Source organism: Stegodyphus dumicola, chromosome 6 (genome assembly GCF_044657685.1).
Source record: "Stegodyphus dumicola isolate Sdum_Otavi_A_Nest chromosome 6, ASM4465768v1".
NCBI classification, from domain to species: Eukaryota; Metazoa; Arthropoda; class Arachnida; order Araneae; family Eresidae; genus Stegodyphus; species Stegodyphus dumicola.
This window is the reverse complement of record NC_140773.1, coordinates 196822544-196843285: the sequence shown is the minus strand read 5'-3', so window position 1 is coordinate 196843285 and position 20742 is coordinate 196822544. Positions and strand designations below refer to the sequence as shown.

The 20742-nt window shown below is 32.4% G+C and overlaps 1 protein-coding gene across 1 annotated transcript in view; it reads left to right on the top strand.

Annotated features, from left to right (window-relative positions):
• The window catches only part of LOC118201113 (ataxin-10), a 77612-nt gene extending 59707 nt beyond the window's left edge, over nucleotides 1–17905 (top strand). Inside the window, exons 9-11 of the mRNA XM_085819321.1 lie at nucleotides 8773–8960; nucleotides 14164–14227; nucleotides 16262–17905. Coding sequence (XP_085675447.1) covers nucleotides 8773–8960; nucleotides 14164–14227; nucleotides 16262–16449 — 440 coding nt within the window. The 3' untranslated portion in view covers nucleotides 16450–17905. The remainder of the gene's footprint in view (nucleotides 1–8772; nucleotides 8961–14163; nucleotides 14228–16261) is intronic.
• Nucleotides 17906–20742: the final 2837 nt, after the last annotated feature.

Sequence of the window (20742 nt, the reverse complement as noted above, 5' to 3'; positions counted from 1 at the left end):
AATTTAAATGAAGTTCTTGAAAGCACTTAAAACCGGCCTAACTCCGTTTGCACAAGGAATCGCCGCTCACGTATTTTAATTCCGCCTTCATTGAAGAACATGGATGCCGCCCACAGCAGTCACTCATATGGTAGCCTCTGGAACCAAGGAACTTTATTCTGGAACAATCATTTAATGGATATGAACCAAGGAACTTTTTCCGGAACAATCATCCCGCGGACAGGCACCAAGGAACTTTATTCAGGAACAGCCATCCCGCAAACCCGAACCAAAGCATTTTATTCACCGGACTATATGCATCCTTCTGAAGGGGCTGGAAACCGCTCACCCAAGTGCCAGGAAAGCAGAAACTAGAAGGGGTTGAGCCTTTCCTTTCCTTTTCCCACTATTGCCGTGTGTAGCTTGCTGATAGCAAGCTGTATACCGGCTGTCATGAATTAAAAAGTACATTGCAGGTATAGCAAATGCTTGAGTGTGTCCGGAGGACAGGATGCAAAATGAAAGAAGGTGTGACTACTTTGTCACGTGAGGCTATAGCGGTGTCTGGTAGGCTGGAGAGATGCTGGTCCGAGTTTCAGATACAGTGTGCATTTTTACAAATATTCAGTGCATAAACTCATCAAAGTGCATTTTTCTCACAACTAGAAAGACTATATACAAAAGTAAAATTCCGCAGGGAGTCCAGCAGAAGCAGTCAAAGATATCTCTTAGTAGAGGTCTTTTGATTGGCTGTTGAGACGTGTATGCGAAAATCATGAGAATTTGCTATTTACAAAATATTCAATTGCAGAGACATAAAAACATACTTTCCAGTAAACTAAAAGTTAAATTAAATAAAATAAAAGAAATTTGAAACCAATAGGAGCAGTGAGAGATCTACAGTAAGCAGTAGAAGACTAGTTCGTAGTCCCGTGGGAGGTCACCCTCCCGTGCCTTGACCCCGATAGTGGCTGCTTAACTTTAAGCATTTCAGTTTTCCAAGTAAACACAGGGTAAAAACTTAGGTTGGAAAGTTCTGATTTTCATTGAGGATAAATGCAGTAAATGGTCTAAGGTGCCTGTCTTCGTGCAATATTTCATATTCAAAGAGGTTAAATTGACGCATATGATTGCAGTCCTGGGCTTGTCTGAAGAAATTCCGATTTTGCTTTGCGATGAACTTATCTAAGGGGTCGATCTTGAGGTCATCTTGTAGACACTTATTTGTCACGAAATAATGAGCATTCGTAATAATCCTGAGATAGCGGTTCTGCACAACACATAATTTATTGAGGTCAGTTTTGGTCAGGGCGGCCCACGCTGGGGAGGCGTAAGTCATGATCGGTCTGATCGCAGACATGTAGATGAGCCGCTTTTTTCCCAGGTCGAGAGTGGAGTATTTACCAATAATTGGGAAGAGACATTTGATAATTTGTAAGGCCTTATCCCTGACGTAATTTATATGGTTAGTCCACGTTAAGCGATCATTTATAATCACTCCGAGGTACTTGGCATGGGGAACAATTGGAACAATTTCGTTAAATAGATAAAGTCCTCTTTTGACAGGTGTGTTCCTTTTATTTCTGCGTATGAGGAGAAGTTGAGATTTGGCTGCGTTTATTTGGACTTTCCATTGCGCGCACCATCGTTCGATGCTAGGAATGACATCTTGTAGTTTTTTGATGGCGTGATTCATATTAACAGACTTTACTGCCAGGGCAGTGTCGTCTGCATAACAGGCCAAAATAGCATTATTTTGAGATGCTTGAGGAAAGTCAGCAGCATAAAATAGATACATATAAGGTCCTAGAACTGACCCTTGCGGAATACCGCTATGGATATTTCTAGACGAGGAGATAGCACCGTTCACACAAACACAAAAAGTCCGGTTTGTAATGAAGGAGTGAATTGTCAAGATCATTTCTCGGTCCACGTTAGCAGTAATTAATTTGGATATGAGCCCCTCATGCCAGACGCGGTCGAAGGCTTTCGCCACGTCCAACATGAGGAGAGCAACACTTTGTTTGTTATGCAAAGCAGAGCCACAAAAGTCAGTAATGCGTAACAACTGCTTCGTAGTAGAAAGGTGCTGGCGGAAACCAAATTGTTCCGGAGGCAACATGTTTAGATAGGATTGCATACGTGAGAGAATAATGCGCTCATAAATTTTTCCGAGCACAGGCAGGAGACTAATAGGTCGATAGCCATCTGCTTTCGTGTGGTCCTTTCCAGGTTTAGGAATTAAAATAATTTTTGCACTTTTCCACTGCTGTGGAAAGTAGGAGTTAAATAAACACTCATTTAAAATGCTAGTGAAATTCGCTACTGCACAGGGAGGTAACATTTTAACTGCAGTATTTGAAATGCCATCATTTCCGGGAGCTTTGCGTGATTTGAGTTTTTTAATAATTTGAGACACTTCTACAGGGGTAGCAAATTTGGGAATATTTCGTGCTGTGGGGGCATTTAGCCAATCTTTCACATGAGTAAGGGTGAAAAGTTCAAAGTTTCTGTCCACAGGCCAATCATTTGGCGTAAATTGTAGTTCCAAATGCGAGGCGAAAACATTTGCTTTATCTTCATTTGAAAGGGCAACAACTCCGTTATGGAAGATGGGACGATTGGTAACAAAATTTGCTTTGAGGTTTTTTATTAAAGTCCAAAGAGATCCGTCACGGAAATCTAAGTTGCACATTTTTTCACACCAGAGTTCGTCCTTGTGTTGCTTCACAGCAGTTTTGATGTCCCGGTTTAGGCGATTTATCGCCCTTTTGGCGACAGGATCCCAGGTAAGGTTGTAAATTTTTCTGAGGCGATTTCTATGCCTCATCATTTGACGTATTTTAGGCGGCAGTCGGAAGAGCGTGTTTGTATTTACAACTGTATCACTAGCATTTTCAATAGCCCTTTGAATTTTTGAGGTAAATGAGGATACTGCAGAGTCGATGTTATCAACACAGATCAAATTTCTGACATCAAGAACACTGTCTTTCATGAAGAGTTCATAGCGCTGCCAGTCAGTAATTTTCCTAGTGGAAGCAGTATTACTTTTGTTCACTCCTAAAGTAGCAATGATCGGTAAGTGATCCGAGGATAGTTCGTGCAATACTTCAAGCGTGATAGGGATAGTTGTGGTGGACAAAACAATATCCAGAATGTCGGAATATTCTATTCTGTCCGGGCGATAAGTGTATTCGTCCGGTGTGTAAATAACAACAGGATGGCTTAAAATGTAATTTTGTAGAGTTTTACCGTTTGTATTTCCTTTACGGCAATTCCATGCGATGCTCTTGGCATTTAGGTCTCCTGCCAGGATCGTAGGAGTATCAGGAGGAAGGATTGAGTCTAGTAGGTTATAAGTTAACACATTATGCGGTGGATTATAAAAAGCACTGAAATAAATATTTTTGTACACCGGAAGGGTAATGCACACTGTAATCAGCTCGCAACCAAAGTCTTTACACTCTTTAACGAGGCAAGATGGTAAATTTCTCTTCACATAGATGGCGACACCTCCGCCTCGATGGCTAGTTCTATCACAGCGATAGATTCTGTAGTTGGAGATATTCAGACTGTAACATCTTTGAGCATGTGTCTCAGTAATGAGCGCGAAGTCAATATCGTGCTCGTACAGAAATTCTTGCAGTTCTGAGATTTTATTGCGGAGACTATTTGAATTCCACACCATGAAGCGGATTAAATTTGCCTTATTAGTGTGTTGGCCCATTATCTGAGATCACATTTTCTTGAGGTAGAGCGTTTTTTTCTTGGGTTAGTTGCTTGAAGAGCAGGGGAAGTCCAGAATTTTGAATAATTGCGACAAAGCTTTTAAGTTCATGTAGAATGGTTTTAGCTTCGCTTACCGCTTCAGGGGCAAGTCCACTGGCTAAGGCTTGCGAGTAGGATTTGTTACTAATTACTCGATCTGCATAAAATGATGGCTGAACCTGAGCTTTAGGCTTTGGAAACTTTTCACAACCACGAAAGTTCGCAGTGTGTCCAGTCATCTTACAATTCGCACACGTAGGGGGAGTATTCTTGTCTTTTTTACATAAAAACGATTGATGAGCGTCTCCACACTTAACGCACCGAGGTTCATGGTGGCAATGTGTCTGAGCATGGTGAAATCCCTGGCAGCGAAAACACTGCAGGGGTCCAGCTCTACCTCGGTATCTTTCTACTTTAATCCTCATTCCTAGGATGAATTCTTCGTCGAAGATATTTTTACTTTTTTCCTTACGATCCAGGGTGATCAAGAAGAGAGGCATATTTATGACTTTTCCGTCTCGTCTTCGTTTGAGTTGATTCACTCTGATGATGCTATAACCTTTTTGAGTTAAATACTCAGCAATTTCGCTTTCGTCCGTGTCATTGGGGAGATGTCTAATAACAGCCTTAACATATTTGTTTTCAGGCAATTCAAAGCAGTGATATCGAATACCTTTGTCTTTGAAGACCTGTACGATTTGTTTATAAAGCGCAGGTGATTTGGATTGGATTTTAAATCCACTCTGAATTAATTGACCAAAGTAATCCTTTTCAGCCTGCAGATTATAACCGATGAGGAGTGCTTTAACTTCTGAAAATTTGAATCTTTCATCTTTAACCATGATAGGCGGTGGTTTTCTTGAGCTCGTGTTAGGATTGGTCGATGGTAGCGTCAGCATTGGTTGCGGACTGGGAGAAGTGTCCATGACGTTATTTTTTGGTGTTTCAGTAGCCGGATCTGCGACCTGTACTTCTGGGGCTGTATCCATATTATCAGAAGTTGTTTCCGTGGTCGGCTCAGCTGTCGAATCAGAGGAATTCGTCAGGGTAGGCTTTCGAGAGGGTTTTCTTGGTCTTCTAGTAATATCTCCTTTAGGACCTGAGTCCGTATCGGAGCTGTCTTCATCCAATGCTTTATATTTTTTCGATTGCTCTTCATCTGAGCGCGCAGGGCTGCTGGCTCGTCTGGCATTAGTTTTGTTGATTCCAGTTATTGAAGAATCGTTGTCATTAACCTTAGGAGCTATGTTTGGTTTGGGAAGAGAAGTAGAAGAACGATCAGCATTCAATTCTCTGTCGATGAAAAGTTTGAGACGACGAAGGAATTTAAGGTCTCGTGCATCTTTAGATGAGAGAGATCCATCAGCTTCTTCAACGCATTCTAAGTTGGTAATCTCAGCGGCAATAAAATCAATCATTCGATCCATGGTGGAGCGGATGGCAGAGAATATAGCAACGGGGAAAGCAATCAGAGTCTATTGCAATGCCGGCCTACTGTTACAGTTGAGCCAGAGCGACGCGAGATACTTATAGCAGAAGTAGGAATGACGTCATCTCACGGCAACCAATCAGCTCTCGGCACGAATCGGCTTTTCAGATGACGTGACATCACGTTTCGTTTTTGCATCTCAATTAGGTTGAAACAGTCCGTTCTCAATGCAAACAGTGGCAGCAAGAAAAAGAAGTAGAAGTAACTACTATATTACATTAAAATAAGAACTAAACTAAATAAACATTTCAAGGAGGAGAGATGATGCAGTAAAAGGTTTACAATAAGCTATATTTTCCAACAGTAAGTGTATTGTGTCCATGAAACATGGAGGCATTTAAAGTACTGGCAAGCTGAAAGTCCTTTCAAGTGGTTTAGTGGTAGGAGATTATCAGACGATCTCTCAAAAGCTTCTGTATCAAAATTGGAATGGCACTGCACAGTTATTGTGGTAGAACTATGCCTATATGATCAGCCGTGAAATTCTGATGCCCTGCTTGCTTGAACCTGATTTACTTCTTCACTGTTGCATGAGTGGTCAGTCTACAGCATACTGAAGTTTTCCTTCACTATAAAGCTTACTTGACAAGCTTGTTCTTAAATATTTGTCTCTTTTTGATACTTGCGGTTTAACTACAAGTATGTCTTTCCCTCTCTGCCATTGTCATTTACCCTGTAACATATGATGCTTACTGATGCCTCCATAGTTTTGAACATAAATGTGTATATTTTCATATAATGGTTGCAGTGAATCTTTGTTTTCTAATGTAATAGCAGGTGTATTGTGTAATAAGTACTTTTAACTGTATATACAACTGTAAATTGTGCATCTTTCAGGTTTTAGCTATTTTTGTTGTGAGATATAATTGTTCAAAAATTTAATAGATTAGCCTTGACTGCATAAACTAAATCAGTTTCAGCAATGAACCTTGAAAAACTGTAATGAACTTCTACCATAATTTTGTGAATACAAAAGCTGTATTTGAGCCACATCAACTTTAAAAAGAAATATTTTGTCAAATCCATACATCAAATTGTCTTGGTCTGTTTTTTTTTTTTTTTTTTTTTATTCATGTTCTTTTTCTTATGGTTTTCAATTTATTGATTATTTTGGCATATTAGGATATCCGTTTTGATACATGCGTTCCTATATGATAAAAGTAAATATGAGGCTGATGTATTGGATACTGAGCTGATACAATTGAATGGCTCTGTATTTGATAAAATCTTGTTTAATAGATATTTAGAATCCAGCAGTATTCATAGCTCTTGAATAAAAAAGTATGTAAGGTAAGTAATTATATGTTTAATATATGTATTTACAAAAGGAAGATAATGAAGAATAGAATGTTTGAGGGGGGGGGGAAAAACAATATGATGAAAAATTTGTTTGCAACTGGTATAGTTGGGTCTTGTGAAACTAAATTAATTTCTTGCAAGCATTTTTATTTTGAGACAAAGAGCTTACAGTATTTCCTCAGGAAATGTACTTAAATGTACAATATTTGGTATTTGCTTGTTAAAGCAGTCACTGTATAAGCTTTTAGTGAGATTTGAAATAAGCAGTTTAAAGATTGAATTAAGACTGCCAATTTTAGTGTCTTAAATTCTGGGCTTGCTTTAAAAAATACCTAGTATTCTTAAAGCTAATGTTGTCAAATCAAATGAAATGTCTGGGTCCTGCCATACCAGTTAATGATATGTAATGGTCGCAGAAGCGTAGCTAGGGTTTTCAGCGCCCGAGGACGACTGAAGATTTTGCACCCCTTTCTCTGTGCCAAGAACGGAAAACATTTCATTCTAAAATTTCGTAACATCAATTTGGCGCCCCCTGAATGCTGCGCCCGGGGACAGATGTCCTCCCTTGCCCCACCCTAGCTACACCACTGAATGGTCGAGATTTTATTTTGCTCATCCAGATTTTTAATGCTAAGCACACTGTTATACTTACATAAAGAGTAGTTATCCTTACATAAAGAGTAGAGAACTGTTTTACCATCCAAAGAGAAGAGCTATTAAGAAGGTGAAACTAATGAAATAAACATTCCATACTAAATGAGTTAATGTTCCCATAAAGGATATATTTGTATTGATTTTTATTTGTGTAAGCAAAGTATAAAATGTTGATTCCTGTTATATTTCAAACTGTTAAAAATTGTCAATATGGTGTTGATTCTCTATGTACACTTAAGAGCAAAAACCTTAACAATCTTTTTCCCGGAATAAAATCACTGTAAGCACTTGGATGAAATGGCATGAATACAACTTCTGCTGTGTAAATAAAGTATTGTTGTAGGGTCATTAGGTAATTTTTGAAGCAGGAGACGTGAAAAATGTGCAGTGGCCTCGGCGGGTCTCGAACTCTTGACCTCTCAAATACGCTTTGAGTGTGCTTCCATTTACACCATGAAGGCATTCAGAAAGAAGGAAGACGATACCTTGTATTGTTTATTTTTTAGGTGGAAAAGCAACTTTAAAAATGTTGGATATTGTGAATGGATTCCAAGATTTATTCATTTCTCTTGAAAGCATTAAAGAGTTAAGGTCATTTGACAAATATAAGATTGTAGTTAGTGGGTGAACAAATCAGAGCATTTTCTGATGGGAATGTTTGTGAAGTTCTCACAGTTTGCTGTGGTCTGAAGATTTGTTTTAAAGAGGGGTGAAATGAACCAGTAGTAAGGTGTAAGATAGTTGCAGTTAATTGATGCTAAAAGTGCATAAAGAATATTCTGTCTAATAAGAAGAGTTTTTTTTAACCCAAAAGTGTGTTAGTACTTTTGGGACTTTGTGGACTATAAGTCTCAAAATGGGATTTGGTAGCATATGACTACTGAATCACTTTTCAAATTATTGCCACAAAATAATATTGCCCTGTATTACTTTTGAAAAATTAAATAATGAAGAATCTGGATGAATGAGTGTTTCTATCGCTTTGAAAATAGTTCTTTGATAATAGTACTTGTCATTTTAAGGGGTATTAAAATTGATAAGAAAATGTATTGTTCCAACCTAATAGGTATAAATGAAGTAAAAATAATTGTAATAAAAGTTGTGCATTGATAGATTTAATATAATTAAGACTAGAAAAATGCCATGTTCTTAAATTTGTGAACTAATGTCTAATTCACTTTAAAGTTAACATGGTTTAAGAGTTAGCTTCTACTGACAAATTATTCAGCATTAATAAACATGCAGAATCTGCTTGGAGTAATGCCCATTTTTTTTGAACTTATAATCTGTATCCCTTGTAGGGCAGAATTCTAGATTTTTTTAACAGAAAATCATAAGTAATAAAAAAAAGTACTTCATGGGGCATTTTATGTGATGTGTTCGAAATGCTCTCCAGTTTGTGCAGTTTCATTTTGCCAGACGTTGTATAAATTTGAAATACTAATTTAATTAGATGCAGAATTGAAGTAGAAGTATTTTGCTCTGTATATTAAGCTTTGTACTATCAAATATTAAGAGCTTCTCATTTTGCTGTATGTCTTCTTTAATGCATTATTGTTTTAATTATTAAATATTTCTTATAGATACGTTGAAAAGCATACATCTGTTGGGAAAGAAAAGCTGCAATGCATTTTCATGTATTAGTAGTTTGAAGCTTACAAATGCAGTGTCAAAAGAAGAAATAGAATGCCATCCTTCTTTTGGATTTAAGAAAAATTTAATTAGGCTAATTGGGAACTTGTGCTACAACTGTAAAGAAAATCAGGATTTGGTAAGTTAAAATGATTCATGGTGGTTTCAAATGCGAATACGACAATAATTTTTTTTATACTTTTTCTGTGTGCATTAAATATGCTTTGTGTTTTAAAAATTCTTTTTATGTTAAAGCTGATATTTCTGATAGATTTTCATATCCATAACTAAATCTTATGTAATTACATACTAATTATAAAAACAACATTTGTTTAATTTTTTGTGTAATTTTCTTAGTGAAATATTTCTTTTGAACAAAATTTAGTGAACAATCTTTGTGAAATTTTGTTACTTATACATTCATTTTGTTGAGTCACCTATATTAATATTTTGCATGAAATATTACCATTAGAGTTGCACTCAAGGTTTGAAAAGTTTTTATAAGATATATACAAGTATGACTTAGTAAATTTTTGTTAGTCAGAACTATGTTGCTTGATTAATGCAAGTCTTTTAATTTTGCCTCTGCATACCTTTGAGCTATTTGCCTAAACTGAAAGTGAATTATCAAAAGTTAAAATGATTCTTCATTCATTAAAAAAATAACCAGCTATGTGAAAATAATTCATTCCAACTGTTTCATGCCTTTTTCTAGTAATTTTTTTTTTTTTTTTTCATTTAAGATATAATTTTAAAAGTAAATGGAAATTATTTGTTTTGAGTCATCCATAAGATTTTATGGGTTTTTAAATCGAAGTGTGTTTTCTTCTGTTTTTTTTTTAATTACTCCTAAAGAGTGATCTTGATCAAATCAGATATGTTAAGTATGATCTTTTATACACGGGCTGATAATTAATTCTAGCATGTGTTGTGATATATTTCTTTTTTAAATCACTGTGTTAAGTATCTAGAAATCAAAAGTTATTTTCATCATATTATGATCTTTTATTTTAAAAAGGGGGAAAATACTAATAATCAGCCTGCTTGAAAATTTGTTCTGTATATAGACAATGTGATGTTTCTGATGGCTTAGTTTGAAGTTTAAATGTGGAACGTTCAGTCTTGAAGGTGATGCCCACTCTGTGCTGTCATCCTCTGTAAATATGGACCTATTAAAAGAAGCTATCTCTGAAATCCTCATTATACAATTCAGGAAGTATTAGACAGACTAAATATTCTGGAAATTACAGTACATTATCATTTGGGGAGGACTAGGTATATAAACCGCTACAATGTATAAATACCCTATATAGAGGTTGTTTACACATTTTCAGAATAATTTCAATAAAGAATTTTAAAAAAATGACAAATGCTTTGGAGTGGAAATTTCTGGCAGCTATTTATTATTTAAAATGAGAAATATCACCAGCTCATTTATTCTTTTTTTCAAAATGTTGCATGTAAACAAGCTGTGGATTCAAAGATAAGTTTTTGCACTTTCTGAAGAGAAATATTCCTGACACAGATTACCTAGGTAACTTAATTTCACATAAAACTAATGACATTTTTATAAAAACGAATATTCCAGCTGCCAGAGTCTGTGGAACATCATATCTTAATTTTAGAGATAAATAATTCTGGCATAAAGGAAGTAGAGTATAATTAGCAATTTTATGATATTTGGTTATTATTTACAATTTTCAAATTTTTGTGCTCTTTTAATTTGCTTTTATATGTATGTAGTTTTCATTGCCTTTTTAGGTTATGTAGTTAAGTTTTTTTTATGTTACAATGCCTCTCTTGATTAAAAAAAAAAAAAAAAAAAAAGGTGGAGGAAGAAAAAGAATTCATATTTTGACTTCACTCCTGTCATAATGACATCATAACCTTGAAAGTAATGTCTGCAAGTGATGCGATAGTCAGAATTTATTATCTTCTCCCTACTGTTTGAGATTGCAATGTATTTTTTAAATGAATGTAGAAAATTGCCCAGTTAAAATGTTTTATAATTCTTTTTTAAAAAAATGGGTGAAGTGTTTGTTTTTTAACCTGTGAAAATTTCAGTACACCTGATGCATTTTTAGAGGATGAAATTTTAAAATAATGGCATCAAATGGTCAAAAAATCTAGTGTGACATCTTAATGAGTGTAAGCTTATGCAAATAGAGAATAGAGACTAAAATAAGTAAATATACAAATTTAGCTAATAAATTCTTTTTAAATACAGGTCTTCATGACAGATCCAAAATCTGCACCGCCCAGTGTTTGTTAGAAAGATATGAGCAAAAAATTGTTTAAATATTAAATATAAAAAAGTAAATTAAATTTTGGAAAACAAATTGCTTCACCACAGTGCATTGTCATTAACCAGCAATGTGTGTACAAAATATGAAATCGTAAAAATCGCTAACAAAATTCTAACTATACTGAAAGACTGTGAGTGGACTAAATAAAAGCTTATAAAAATAACAGTGTAATGTTTTTTGATAGCATCCTTTTATATAGTTTAAATGAACCTAGTTGTGATTGTCCATGAGAGCGCATGCGCATTCAATGTAGTATTTGCACACTCTGTAAGGGGGGGGAATAAAAGCTTTACTCCAAACAGAGGAAATTTCCATAAATGAATGTAATCAAAAACTGAGCATTGGCATATAAGATGCACCCTGTTTTTCAGACCTATTTTCAAAGGAAAAAAGTGCGTATTATACGCTGACAAATACGATAATTTGTTGTAAAAATCTTTTATTAACTATTTAAAATTTCTGAAGTATTGCCAAAGAAATGCAAAGGAAACTCTTAAATTTCATTTAATAGAGGCTCAGGACCTGTTAAAGGAAAGTATGATGCCTCGGGCCTTGGAATTATTTTGTCATTATTTATTTCTGATTTTTTTTTAACAGAATAAATTAGCACAGGTTGAAAAGAAAAACATTCAGAGACATTGCATGTTTTATGTCTGAACAAATGTGAGCTTCCGAATGAATGATGCATAACAATAGTATCAAATGTTGTAGCTAAGTAATAGGAATTAAAATGTGAATGTAATTTTAATTTGGATAATAAACAAGTATGAAATAAAAACTATGGAAAACTCATTTAAAAGCAGTATTCATTAAAGAAGAATTATAGGATTATGGGAACCCATTTCATTTGCAAACAAAAACATAGATGTTCAAAGATAGAAAACGAGGAGTTTTGCAATATAATGTTTTAAAAAGATCTGTAGTTGATAATAAAATTGTCAGAATTTGTAAAATCTGATTTTCTTCAAAAGATTAAAAATAGCTCTAGTTATCCATGGCTGGCAAATGAAATAATTTGAAGCATTCAATCAAAACAAGTTACTGAATTTTGAAGGTATTTTGCTAGAATAAGTTATTTCTAAATGTTTACTTAGTCGAACATTATGTAAGCAGATGGAAATAGAATTATATTTTAAATTTTGGTGCTTTTGTCTTTAAGACTTTCAACAAAATGTGTTATCTTTTTCTGTGAAGGATAGATATTTTGAGGGTAAGGTTGATGTTTATGTGTGTTTGTTTGAGAAACATCAAAATTATCTAGTTGTGCATTTGATCTGCTATAAACAAGTTTTACAAATGGCTGAACTTTTCACTGAAATAGATTGCACACGATGATTTGGAAAATAGTTGAAGATAAATGCTGAAGTCATGGCAAATTTAAATACTCCTTTTTATTATAGTTGCCTCTGCAGCCACAAATAACATAACTGCTTGTTTATGAAGAACTACATAAATTTTTGTGATATATTTTTAAGGGCAATAAGCAGCAATTAGTTGGCAAAAGCAGAGCAGGAAAGCTAAGTTGGTATATTAAAACTGAAAATTTTTTAGAGAAGTTAAAAATTTATGGTTTGTAATTAGTTACACTTTCAATGTATATGATTGGATAAATTTAAGCTTCAAAGTTTATTATTGGCTGAAGTGTTTATGCAAGTTATTAAGAACAGCTTTGCATAAGAACCAAATGACATGGATTAATTTTAAAATGATACAGTTTAGAGAACTTTATTATAAAATATTACTGTTTCCAAAATGCAAAAATTATATTTATATTGATATATATTTATTTATTATATATATATATATTGTATATTGAAAAATTATATAATTTTGTTTTGAACCTTTAATAAAAACAAAGTGCTAAGTGTTTAATTACACTAAAAGCCATCAATCAGGTATTTAAGTAGCTAGAATTTTTTATTTTTTGACGAAAAATTTTGCAAATGAGAGACTTGTGAAGGCTTTTTATTCTAAGCCCATAAATTGGTTCTTGGAATCCCGCTTATATAGAATCTAAAATATGAATATAATGGAGATGTTGTTTCCCCTCCCAAACTGTTGTATTTATCCTGTTATTTGAAAAACTGGAAGTGGGTACTTCTCATAGATATTTTTCCCACCAAAATATTTTTGACAAACAACACCCATCTCTATACATTGTGATTTGGTGCCAATAATGGATAAGCTTGATGTCATCGACTATGTTAAGCAAATCACTAGCAGTAAATAAGTTCACATAAGTATACTAAGAGTTTAACATAGTCAAATTTCAACGTAATAATAAAATTTTCTTTTATTTATTGTGATCTTCAAAATATGTCAGGAACAGATATGTTTTTGCATTCTAAGCATTAGTTATTGTATCTACATTTTGAATGGGATCTGGCATCAAGGGAATGCAACTTTGTTTTAAACTATGCAATGATGATGCAACACAAAAAATTATGACAGGCGATTTAAGTTTTTTTATATGCTTTATGTGTCCTTTTGATTTTTTAAATAAGAAAAGAATGTTTTGTTCCTTGAAAATTCTGCTGTTATTATTGGTACATGTTTGGTAGGATCTGCATCAACTTTTACAGTTGATGGAAATTCATAATTGTTTAAAATATCTTACATGTTTAAGGCCTATTATGAAAATATGTTAGCTTTTATATCTGAAATGTATTTTGGTTTTTCAGCCGTACATAATCATAAATGTAGGCATTTGATAACAAATAAAATAGCTGTTTTTATGATTTTAGACTAGACTAAAAATTTCATCTTTCATCATTTGGTGTTCTACCACAAAGTGTATTTTTTATCTGTGCAAGTATCTGGTAGTGTTATTTCCTGAGCTTGTCAATAGTCAAACTTTTACTGCATTTCTTTTTGCATGCTGATGTCATTATTTTACGTGTGTTGTAATGTCAGCATGCAGAAAGAAATAATTAAACATTATATTAAAAAACCATGACAGAAAATAATTGTTGCAAATTTTTGCTGATAAAAATTTAGTCAAGAAAATTAATTCCACTTGTGTATTTTCTGTTTCAGGTCAGAAGGTTAGATGGTATTTCTTTATTGCTGGATTGTTGCAATTTAGATGCTAGAAATCCTTGTATCCTTTGTTATTTTGAATCCTTTAGCTATACGTATATGACTTGTCTAACATATATTACCAATAAATAAACATTAAATATTGCTATAATGAATAATTTACAGTTATCCTTTTTTTGTGTGTGTGCTCATCTGAGATGCAGCATTTTATCACAAGTCTTTGTCCAATAAATAAACTGGCTACATGAAATTTCCCCCACATGTAGCATGAGTATAAGCCATTTTCTTTCAGAAAAACCCTTTATCAAGACATTCTTGCTAAGGTAACTAGCCCCTACATGTTTTGCCTTAATCAATCAACCATCTAATTTTAGTTTTGTAAAAATAGAACATCTCTTGGAAACGTGTGAGATGCAGAGACTATGGCTGGCATGGTGAAAATGTAGCCCTTTGGCTGTTAAATGTGGCATGCATTGTGATAAATAGTACATATACTGATATAATTTGAAAAAGAATCTTGCTTTGAAACACAGTTTTTTTTAACAGTTCAGTAATTTAAATTTTTACATTATGTATATATTAATTTTAGACATTTTCAGTATGTGCTTTAATTGCCAAAGTAATAAAGGAAAGGTAAATAATTCTGGTTCTGTGAAACTAATAGTTGACAGTAGTTTTGGTAAAAGAAATAGCTATTCTGTCAGCAGAAAAGATAATATATCAGCAGGTACTGTATTGATGTCGTGCCTTATATCTTACTTGATGAGCACTATGAATATATATTTCTAATTTGCTGTGGAAAAAAAAAATAGCACATCTGATGATCCAGAACAATCAAATATAAGTGAATTCTATTTCAAATAATTGTAATAAATGGATTAAATAATTTAAAGTTTGATATCCATTAATCATGTGAGAATGAAATCTGAATTATCATTTCACATAAAACCCTGCTGTGTTAATTTGCTAAAATAAGTAAAGAGGGAGAGTGAAAACTAAAATTAAATGTTTGGTTTTGTGTCTGAGAAGTGAGCTCATCTTATGAAAGTTTTAAAATTTGTGCATTGTTAGAACATACTTTTCTGAATACAGAGCAAGAATGGCATTTATTTTCTGTTCACATTTATGAAGTATAATAATAATGAAAAAGGAAAATTCTCTTTTAATTTGTTTCAGATGGGTCAGAGCTGGGCTTTACTGTATTGCTTTTAAATTGATAAAAATGTCTACTTGGGGTTCTTGGATTTAATTACGGCCTTTGAGTACCACTGAATTGAGATACAAGGTTCTTTGTGACGTTGTTTATATATAGTGATTTTTTATAAATATAATTTATATGGTTCTATACAATTTTGTCTTTACCTTGTAAAAATGTCAAAAGATGAGGCTTATCCTGTACTCTGATGTGAAATGCTTGAGACAGAAGACTTACTCTTAGTTATTTCTCCATTTTTTTTTTTGCTGTTGTATTATGTGTGGTCACCTGTGTTTTTTCCCATGAAATCCAATTTCTCCCCAGATTGGTTACTTAAGTCTCATATAAAGTGTAATAAAATAAGGAAATTGATACCTGACTATCTCTTTTTGACATCATGCTGTACAAAAGTATAAATTTTGGCTTGCTATCCATTATGTTAGGTAATGTATGACACTTTTCTTCAAACTGCAGACTAGATCTACACATGCATATTGGTTCTTTCTGAAGTTCATCTTAGTCTTAATATACAGTTTCTTTAACCATTTTCATTTTTTATGAAAATGGTTAAAAATTTTTATGGTAGATGAACATTAGTTCAGAATTTTCAAACTAGAGAAATATGAAATAATCGAAAGGTAAAAAGTTAATTGCAATTTTCTTCTTCACAATTTTTAATCATTTGAAGATGTTTATATTTTGACTTGCTAATTTTTTTTTTCTGCTAAATTCTTTACAGCTTGTTTATAAGATGTTTTTGAAATTGCATGTTTCTATGTTTAAATCTTTGTATAAGCATATGTATTTCATATAAGTGTATGCATGTTTATTTTTGTTGTCATATTTTTGGGAGATTAAAAGCTGATTTGTGTCAATTGTTATTCCCTTAATATTTTTTAGTCATCATGCAGTGGTGCATTTTGGCTATAAGAAATATTTTAGAAAACAATCCTGAAAATCAGGCTATCTTAGCAGGAATTTCAGTGACTGGAGATCTTGTTGACTCGGCTCTGATACGAGAACTAGGCTTCCAAGTGCATTCTGAAAATGGAAAGTTTGTACTGAGATCTACACAGTGTTTTTCTTGATACCAATGAAGAAACTTTTGTGAACATACTCTTTAATTTATGGTACAACTTGGTACACTTTATGAACTTCATGCAATTTTAAACCAAACTTTTTTTATACTCTGATTTTTTAGACATTCTGATCTGAAGTTAACATTTTTGTGAGGTATAATTGCTTTTCTTTTTTGCAAGCCCTCATATGCATTTTGCTATTTATGTATATTTCATATACATTTTAGGAAATCTACAATTTGTCATGAGCAATAATAGTAAAATGCTACTGTTAATTTCTATGGTTAAGAAAAGTTCAGAAAACTTATTTTAGTGTTTCTATTGAAGTCTTCTCTCAAATATATTAAAAATATGCTCCAAAGTAAAAAAATATTAATGAAATAGTTTTTAAATCTGTTTCAGTTAGTACTAGTATAATTAACTACATTTCCTATTTTGCTGTAAAATTTATATATTTTGAATTAATAATTGGTAATTACTTTCTGCAATGATGTATTCATTTTATATAAAATTGATTTATTTTTATTTTCATTCAAAGGGATAAAATTTTAAAAAATCTTCTCCCCTTCCCCAATATAAATAAATACATAGCTAAAATATTGTATATGTGTTTGTAATTCTCTTCCGCAAAGTTCAAATTGATACCAGATAGAATGTAATTAAGAATATTAAAAGAAGGGGACTAGGCTAGATTGTAATTAAAGGCATATTAAACCCACATTTCACAGTTTTATCTTTCTGTAATTTAAATATTTGTATTCTTACTAGGTAACTGATGAAATGCCTTTAAGTTTTTTGTTTATTCTCAGTTACGTGAGTTAACATTTTCTGGATTTTTTATTAATTTTACTTTATAAAATATAAAAATTAAAACTGTAAAAAAGATTGCTGGCAATTAAATAAAAAAATTTGGACAAAAATATTCAAATTAGAATTAAATAAAAATTAAGGTTTTATTTTTTAAATATAACAATTTTTAAGTCTGATTCTCAATATATGAATAAAACAAAGCTTCTTATTCAGTTGAAATTCAAAACTTGCCATATAATGAAAATTATTTAAATTATATCAATTTCCTGCCATCTTTAAAGAAATTATTTTTATTTTAAAAATCTGTGTTTTTACAATGATGCAGCTTCCAGTCATTTTATTAGCTGTTAAGTATTAAGAGTCAGTAAATAATATCATATGAGAGTGTAATGTGTAAATAATCATTGTATGAAGTGCAAATGTATAATAAATTACATCTTGTAAATAAATTCAGATTTTTCTGTTAAGTTTTCATAAAATGTCCTGTTTTTATATGTGACCTGTGAAATGAATTAGCCAAATACTTTATAAGAAATTAGGGAAAAAAAAAAAAAAAAAAAATCCTTTTATTGATTTGTAAGCTTTTCAATAATAAAGGACAGTTACATTCTGTATGAATATTTCTACTATATAAATAAAAAAATCCTATTCAAAACTTGTGTTATTTACTTTGTCCTTGAAATTTTACTTCTTTATGTATTAGGTGTATTAGATCCTTGTATAAGGTATTCAAAAATAGAAGGACCAATATATAAATCATTAAAATCTGGCAATATCAGAAATAGCAGTTCTCAATATGTGTATTTTTTCTGTCTTTTTAGCCCAAATGGGCATTAGCCCAGAAGTCTATTATTTGTCTCAAAGCGGCATTTTTGTTTAAATCACTGAAATTGCTAAATCACTTTTTAGCATTTTGCCACTAAATATTATCGCCCCCTATTATATTTAAGAAAACTAAGTAATGAAGAATCTGCATGAATGTGTGTATGTTTCTTGCATTGTGAAAATCAATGGTACCTAGAGTCATCACATTTTAAATATTATAGTCTTCCACCCGAACATGGACACCTGGAAACCTAAATTTGAAATTTTGAATTTGTTTTATTGTCTATTTCATTTTTTGTAAACCTTTAATAAATTTTTGATTAAATGTCAACAGTTTCAAAGCGAGCAGATGCAACACTGTAGGGAATAAAACACTTTTTATTTCCAGCGTGCGAACCTGTCTATGAGAAATTCTAAGGCTATACTGTTTTTAAATATTTTTAGCACAATGTGTCATTAATCCAAATGCTCTCGAAATGTGTATGAGTCTATTATTTTTTTAACTATTTTATTCATAATTAGTTTAAGAGACTAACACCTTTCTTCGGTCACTATTTTATATTCATCTTATTAAAAATTCTAATCAAGGAACTACAGAAATTATAATAGGTATAAATCTATGATTAGCTCCACAAATTTCTGAACATTGACCCACAAATAAGTTAATTGCAGAAATAAATTGAGAATAATTAGAATCTAAATCTAATGCAATTTTCTTCCTCGAATAAATAATTTAAGTTTTTGATTGTTACCATTTCATTATAATTGATTGCAAATCAATTTCTAACCTTATTTTTTTCTCTCAATTTCGTTTTTCTAAAACCTTGTCTGTAAATGAAAAAAACACCTGTTTGGGCATGATATAAAATCTGAAAGCTTTTGGATTTCATTTTTTAAAAATAAATCTGAGCTTCCTCTTCTATTGAAAAGCAAACATTGCCATAAAATTCACATTATAGCATCATTTTGAAACTCAAAAGATTGTGATAAAAACATCAATTTAAATCAAGAGGATTTGGAACTTCTTTTTACAGATAACACTTTGATTGACTGAAGTCAGTTTGGGGTGACAAAATGCCTTCCAAAGCAAAAGTCTTCAACTGGTTGAAAGAATTCTGTCATCAGTGATGGAATAATGACTTTCTTGAAGGCTGGCCAAAAAATGTATGTCGTAATAAAACTTTGATACTATGCAACAAATGATCATTTTAATTCATGATGTCACATATGATGGAAGCATCTTTGAAACATTCAGTGACTTTAGTGTATTGAATTTTACATTATCATTGAAAGTAAAAAAGGTATGCACACTATGTAATTTTATCCAAATTCAAAAGGATGCTGATACAAATGTTGCAAAAGATATTCTAAAAGATGCATCTCTGGTGTTGCAAAAGTTACCTTTGGTTTTTATTATTTTCATATTATAAAATGAATAAAGTCCTACAAAAACTGTATATAAACAGTGTCCTGGGCATGTTGGAACTGTTTTTTGGAGGATCATACAATAATAAATTATGTTTGGTAGGCAGCAGTATTTTTGCTAGAAATAGTTGTACTGAATTCTTCTTTCCAGCATCAAACATAAACTGCATGGTCACCAACTGAACATCACCGAATCAATTGAAACTTGTAAATCATGTGTTTATTTTATTATAAATTGCTGAATGTTTTGGAAAACTGATTTATTCAAGTGGAAAATTTTATTGATGCTCAAGGTGAATACTTGAAAATCAGTGATTTATTTACATATATACAGTGGAACCTCGAGATATGAGTACCTTTATATACGAGAAATTTGAGATGCGAGGAAAGCATGCGCAAAAAATTTGTCTCTAAATATGAGGATTGGCTCGAGTAATGAGTAATGAGCCAGGCTGTTGGTATGTGTGGCATCATTTCCTGATCCAGCTTAACTTGGGGAATCCCCGCATCAGATCACTTGGTGTTTGATCTACGTGTCTGTGTGCTTGTGAGTCAATGGCTTATTACATTTAATGTAAAAATTATTTCACAATGCCTCCCAAGAAGATTGTTGCTTCAGATAGTGCTTCAAGGGAAAATAAGGAAGCCATGGCCGTTGAAATTAAGAAAGAAATCTCAAGCATGTTGTAAGAGCGACGGAATTGGCGAACAGAGCTGTGCCAACACAATTTTTCACCTGAGGCAAAGCGGTAAATTCGCGCCCTTGTATATGATGTAAGTCATCCGGCTATTTGGGGGGGAGGGGGGAAGAAGAAATATATACATACACAAAATAAGTTAACTATATTTATACTTATTGAACAATCTAACACAATTATTGCTAATGCCAAGTATTTGCAGTCAAATATCAAAGAAAAATATTTCACTTCCTTGATTTTAGAAATAATAAAAAATTTAAATATGGCTGTGCCATTTCAACAGCGGTACAGTTTTTTAAAATATATAAAGAGTATATCTGTTAAGTAATTTATTTCACTGAATGATGAAAGAAACAGAATAACATGCTTTTAAAAACTTTTCACTGGCAATATTTGTTTTGAAAATAAGAGCACTATTAAGAGATAAGAATAACATATTTAATTTAATAGTGGCTGATAAGCAACACTGGTACATATGTTTCTTTAGAAAATTGTTTGGCAACATGTTGTCCAATAACTAACAGTATCGCATATTTTAATATGA